A 6,477-nucleotide genomic window follows, 5' to 3' on the forward strand; every position below is an offset into this window, starting at 1 on the left:
ACACTCGACGAATAAGTGTCCAGCCGTGTCTTTCTCATGAGGGATGCCATTGTATCCTGACACCACCTGCGTGATGGCGTTACCGACCACGATAGAGAGTACACAGCAGTGGTGCCTCCTCCCAAGTAGGTACCTTCGTGGGTAGGGAGGAAGGACTTCGGCGGTCAAAATATTCTATACATAACAGCCCCATTGTATGGTGAGCTTTTAAAGAAACTAAAGGCTGATTTACATTGAGTCAGTAACTGACGTCAGTGTAGGCGCCGAAAACTGACGCGAGCTATTTACACGAAGTCAGTGTAGTGTCAGTGTCTCGTCAGTAGTACTGTACTGACTTCAAATCAATTTACACGATGGCAGTGCCGGGTCAGCACTGACTTGTCAGTGGACTGACGTCAGTTACTGACTCAATGTAAATCAGCCATAAGGCGTAGTCGAATAATTAGAACGTGCACTTTGCTATTGACGTTTCGTAAGAACCTGTAATAAAAACTTCTGAGAAAAGACTAGCTTTTCCCGGCAGTTCCATACACATCTTGAAGGAAATGCGAAGGACTGTCTGATAAATTATATCATTTGTCCTTGCTGATGTTATAATAGCTAATATTAAATTTTAATTTAAATCGATTTGAATACTCAATTTTATCTTTTCCAAAGAAACCCTCAGTAAAACTTCACAGAAGTGTATCGTGCATACACCACTGTAAGGTACACGCACACACAAATTTTAAGTCTACAAAATAACGAAGAGTCACCTGGTTGGTTCCTCGATCAACGATTGCGACTTGATCAATTGGATTATACATTTTATCAATTTTTTAAATTTGAAAGTTTTCAAAGCATGTTTATTGTTCTTAAAGATGCCTCTTCTGTATCGTCGGTTTATAAAACAGATAGAATATTAGGAAAGGACTAAAGACGAAGGTGAATGCTTCAATTGATAGTAATTTCAATGTGATGTTCTCTATAAACTTATTTAAAAAATATCATATGTATAAAACGCATTTTGATGCGTATTTACTGCGATGAAATATTTGAATTTCCCGCACTTCGTCTTAGAATTACCAACATTATAAGTACTAGAGCCTAATCAGCCATAAATATCTAACGGCATGGATACAGTATTATCATGGATATACGGCCGGAAATATATTATCAGTCTACGTGTATATAATGTAAATGAATGCACTCCCTTCCCTAGATTTATTTTATAAATATACTCACATTACCAAGTAGATACATGGTTTTATCAGTTTAAATAGGGGGTTGGTTATGACTTTCAAATATTTATGTACTTTTCAGTGTGGCTCACATAACTATTATACAACAAGTAGGATACTAAAGCCTGCAAACATTTGTCTATTTATAACTATCGTACCTACATTAAGAAAAATTTTACACTACGTACGAATCATAGAACTATACTGCTATCTAAACTTTAATCAATTTAATAGTGATTGAATCTAATTATGGTTGGTAAGAGAACTATAATAGGTATTCATGAAAGGAAATATAATTATAATGAATGTTGCAAGAAATAGAAGCTTTGTGATTCTATGGTAAAAAACATAGTTGCAATTGTCAAACCATTTACTTAAATTATATTTAAAATAACTTAAACATGAGGAAACATACAATAAAAACTGTATTTCTAGAAATATTTGCATACAACAGTTTTTAAGTTAATTAAACTAAGACTCTTCAAGGTTCTTATTTGTATACATACACGTATATGGTCAGTTCACAGTAACAGTAGAATCAACAGTTTTGTACTTTGGTTTGCTATGAGTAAATGGTAGATACCGGTACTTGATCATATGCTGTGGAGAAAAAAAATAAGTATTAGTTTAATTTCTTACACTAATTATTTACTAGCTGTGTGTGATGCAATGATATCCTGTATGTTATTATGATTTGTGACCTATCATTATTATTACTGCCAAGTTTGAAGAGCTTGTGCTTAATTCAAAACCACACGGATCAATTGATCGTAAGATTAAGCAACGCTTGGCGCGGTTTGTCCAAGGCAGTCATGATGGGTAGTCAGAAGCCAGAATGTCTAACAACTAGTATTGCCAAGGCGAATCGGGTTGCGCGATTTAGTGGGTTGAGGAGGTCAGATAGGCAGTCCCTCCTGCTTAGCTACATCCTGTTAAGACAGTTCATCAAACATGGGTATAAAGATGTACGGCAAAGTAGATGATAATGGCTTAACATGGTTTTGAAAAAAAAAACATGTTGCTTGTTAGTAATATGTTTAGAACATAATGATTTAAGGGAGAGGTCCATGACTGCAATTAACTTAAAGGTCAGACACTATAATTAAAAAGCGAAATAAGAAATTAAAAGAAATTACCTTGATTTGTCTCTTCATAGTAATACAGAATAAGGTTATAAAATACATCACTAATATAGGCCAAAATACTGGAATATTAAAAGCATCTATAAATGTACAGCAGAAACCTATCAATGTGCTTTTAGTGACAGAGAGCCAAAATTTGAATTCTGGCAATCTCCGGATAAATGGTCTGAATTCTTCAGTGGCTCGGGTTGGCAAGGCAGGACCATTATCATCATCTCCTAGAACAATGCCAAATTATTAATAGCAGTTATCCAGGTAAGCAATTTGTATATGAATTGTAAAGCTTTAGGTTTCTACTATTGTTGTCATTGAAAATGTATGAAACCCAATTTTTTTTATGAAAGAAGTATAATACCTATTACTTTCTTTACCTTCCATTTATAATTTAAACTAATGTAATAAAAAATATATAACTATGTAAAAATATTTTCTTGTTCATTTATAGCAAAACTTGCTTTATGCTGATGTTGTATATCAGTTTTTAAATTAAAAAAGAGTTCTTACCATCAAAGTCCATAGCTGGATCTATCTTCGGTGTAAGGAATGCAATGAATAAATTTAAATGATAGATTCCCAAAGCATATGTGACAATATACCATCCCTGAAAGTATTGAATACATTATTAATACACATAGATATGTCTAATGACTAGAAATTGTCTATCCTTACTAATATTATAAATCGGAAAGTGAGTTTGTTTGTTTGTTTGTTTGTTTGTTCCGCTTTCACGCCGTAACTACTGAACCGATTGCTTTGAAATTTTGCAGACGTAAAGTTAGAAGTCCGGATTAAATAATAGGGTACTTTTTATCCCGAAAAAAATAGATATTCCCGAGGGAAAACTAAAATATTGTTTGCTTGATGGATGGATTGTAGATGGCGCTGTGTGTCGTTTAAAAAATGATACGATAATGAATCCTCGAAAATGAGGAATTCCCGAGGGATGACGTACAATTTGTTTTATCGTCTTAACTGTTTTGTTTTACATCTACTTATCCTGAAATAACTATAATTCAACGAATTACTAATTGGTATATGTATTAGTTAAGTTATTTAGTTCTTGAGGTATGCGATAGATGGCGCTGGGTGTTTTTAAAACGTGGTAACGATGTGTTTTTAAAATACGTAAGAAGTGGAATGATAGCTTTTTAAAACGTGGTGACGTTGTTTTTTTTAAGATACGTAAGAAGTGCAATGATATCTCGCGCTTTAACCTGTAGCTCATTGTTCAATCGCGAGCTTCCCGATAGCTCGATAGATGGCGTTGTGCTTTTCTGTATCGCGGTGTTAAGGTTCGCCGCGAATTAGTCTTCTTAAGGTGTTTTGAAATCAATGGGGCCCAGTAGGGCCAGGGCCAGCCGGGGCTGCGGGCTGTTCGAAAGAGTTACTGCGGCCCTGGTATATAAAAGGCCTAGGACGGAACACGACAATTTTAGTCAGTAAGAGTCTGACACTCCCTCACCGCTGCTAACCCACAGCGGGAGGGGTCTTTTGATGATTTTCTTATAGTTGTGATTTATACCGCAATATAACCGAATTCACGCGGGCGAAGCCGCGGGCGGAAAGCTAGTCTAACTATAATGCATAACTAAATTGCATTTGAGTAGGCACTTATTTTGATATATAATCTTCACAATCTTCTATTTAAAAATAAAATAGAGAGGAATCAAACAGACTCTACAAATTAGTTAGTTTTTAATTTAGTTAGTTCATTAAAATAAACAAGTAAAAAAGTATAATAAAGTTAAAAAAAAAGTATTGTTTGATTACTTAAAGAATTTTTATAAATAGTCAAATTCATTATTTTTGGACATTATTCAACAAAAAATGTTTTATGCAAAATTATAATTTATAATTCTTATCAATGTCATGGCATTAGGAACTTATTTTTAAGATAAATTCACATCACAATGACCATTAATTTATCATGTTGAAATAGTACATACATGTTGAAACAGACAAACAGTTTTAACAGAGATAAGATAACCATGACTTACTTGCTTTGTGAATATTCGGAGCATAAACAAAAGTAGGAGCACAAAACTGCCAACCCATCGAAACTTGGTATGTGGTGTCCATCTATCTAGTGTACCTTGGTAAACCTGGAAGCAAATTAAGGCATAGTTTATATTATCTAGATACTATTATATTTATTAATTACAACATTAATACAATAAATAGCTGTTTGGTTTTCTTAATGTTTTTACTTTAAGAAGCAATATTAGTTATATTTTAACTTAAAATGAGGAAGTGGTACATTGATAATAATTAATAAGGGATGTTGAGTCTAAATATATTCTAATAGTAGCGAATCTGGAAGGCCAAAAAGGATTAAAATCACATATTTATATTAACAATTCCAAAAAAACATTCATGTCTTTAAGTATCAATGGGACTTCTTCAAAATTGGATACTACAGTGTATACTAAACCAATTTGCACATTTATGTCGAGAATTTTGAGATACTGTTAAAGAATTAGCAAGTAATTTTTTTTTCCTTCCCTCATTTACCTAGTAATTAAAGTTGTGTACAGTAGGCAATAGGCACTCTTGAAAACGAAATATTCATACTTCGCGGTATGGAAACATGACAACTCATTACAATTAATGAGGAATGTATGTGAAGCTGATTAAACTGTCATCAATTCTAATACATAGGACATAATAACCCCAAAAATATAATTTACCTGCGAAATCCGTGTCCATGCTTGTGAAATAATACCTTTCCTTGAAGTTTCAGTAACTAAATCATTTCCATCCATCATTTTATATCCGTAAATTTCCTGTATCGTAAAGTGTTCCTAATACTCGATGTACATTACTGGCACATTGAATAGGAAATTAAGTTACTAAATGTGATAATATTTACACGAAACGTTAATTTACAATTGGTATTTACACCTAAAACCTCTATTTTAGCAATAAATTCCTTTTTTTACTATCAAAACTTAGAATAAGGAAAGACTAGTTGGAACCTAGAATTTTTTCTCTGTGGCCATCAACTAGGGATGCGATGATTCATGGTACGATATTTATCGATTTTTCTTGGAAAAATAAATCAGTCAATAGAAAAACATCAGTAACTATTTCGACATACTTTTTCAATAACGGCAAACCCAATAGGCTTACATAAATTAAATAAAAAGTATACATGCAGTTATAAATGTATGTAAATAGAGTTACAGTATTCTTGAAGTTAATCATACATGTTTGTTGTAGTTTTTGCTCTCTTCACATTGGGTTTTTTTAATGACTTTCCAGGGTTTATCGATTGATCCTTGCTATTTCTCCTTGGATTTGTGGTGTCTGTCGTACAACACTAGTTTTTACATTTGACGTCGACACTTCAGCCATTTCAGCGGGCTAAGAAAAAAAAGTTTATGACGTGGGGATTGCGGTGTTGCCTTCGTAAAATTTATTCACTAAGGCACTGCCTAGACGGTCAATTAAATTGCGCAATATTACGCATCATGCACTGGAAACAATATTTGAGATTGCGCAATTAAAGATGCACAACATTTCTATTGCACACTGTTGTTGTGGGTCCAAGGACATCCTAAGCAGCTTGGACGATCAATGAAATCGCTGAATATCACATTCATAATCACAATATTCATATTAATATTAAATATTTGGCAATAATAATTGCACAATCTTCAATATTTTAGACTCAGATTGTCTAGTAAGACTTCTAATAACTGGTGCGGTTCAGAGGAAGCTCGCCGACGAGATGGACCAATACGACTTAAGAAGCCACCGGGACAACCTTGCTGACAGTGCAACTAGCGCCAGATTGGGAAGCCTGGAGAATGATGGTGGCTAGTTGTCCCGCACGTCCCTTAGTCATGAGGGTAGTTATCATAATTTTATTATCAGTCAGCATTGGTAGAGGCACATTACCTTACCACCATACGGCCACCTGCTCCGATGCGGGCGCGTACACGACACGGGTGCCGTAGCGGAAATCAATTTCTTAGAAACTGCTCCGCTCACATTTTGGTCGCGGATGTGCTCCAGGCAGTGGAGCCTTACATATTAATTTTATTTTTATATTGCAAAATGTTATTTGTGTACGAACGAACCGCTCTAGCATTAAACTACTTTTTCGAATTGGC

At 34.3% G+C, this 6,477-nt stretch overlaps 1 protein-coding gene across 2 annotated transcripts; it reads right to left on the reverse strand.

Annotated features, from left to right (window-relative positions):
* Positions 1-1,626: 1,626 nt before the first annotated feature.
* LOC110369998 (protein RER1) lies at positions 1,627-5,362 on the reverse strand. 2 transcript variants are annotated; one of them, XM_021325683.3, is made up of 5 exons: positions 5,050-5,362; positions 4,360-4,464; positions 2,867-2,963; positions 2,357-2,580; positions 1,627-1,820 (listed from the first exon to the last, which is right to left on the reverse strand). In XM_021325683.3, the coding sequence occupies exons 1-5, from the start codon at positions 5,125-5,127 to the stop codon at positions 1,737-1,739; spliced, it is 588 nt and encodes a 195-aa protein (XP_021181358.1). In that variant the 5' UTR covers positions 5,128-5,362; the 3' UTR covers positions 1,627-1,736. The 2 variants fall into 2 exon arrangements, with proteins under 2 accessions (XP_021181358.1, XP_021181359.1); XM_021325684.3 differs by having other exon boundaries at positions 2,357-2,577; positions 5,050-5,359.
* Between the last annotated feature and the right edge of the window lie 1,115 nt (positions 5,363-6,477).

Source organism: Helicoverpa armigera, chromosome 9 (assembly GCF_030705265.1).
Source record: "Helicoverpa armigera isolate CAAS_96S chromosome 9, ASM3070526v1, whole genome shotgun sequence".
Classification (NCBI taxonomy): domain Eukaryota; kingdom Metazoa; phylum Arthropoda; class Insecta; order Lepidoptera; family Noctuidae; genus Helicoverpa; species Helicoverpa armigera.

Excerpts from the sequence above, each read along its gene's own strand:
- LOC110369998 (XM_021325683.3), bottom strand. The coding sequence starts at position 5,127 with ATGATGGATGGAAATGATTTAGTTACTGAAACTTCAAGGAAAGGTATT. Across the intron at positions 2,964-4,359 it reads TCCGAATATTCACAAAGCAA|GGATGGTATATTGTCACATA; the intron begins GTAAGTCATGGT and ends CAATACTTTCAG. Across the intron at positions 2,581-2,866 it reads TCCAGCTATGGACTTTGATG|GAGATGATGATAATGGTCCT; the intron begins GTAAGAACTCTT and ends GCATTGTTCTAG.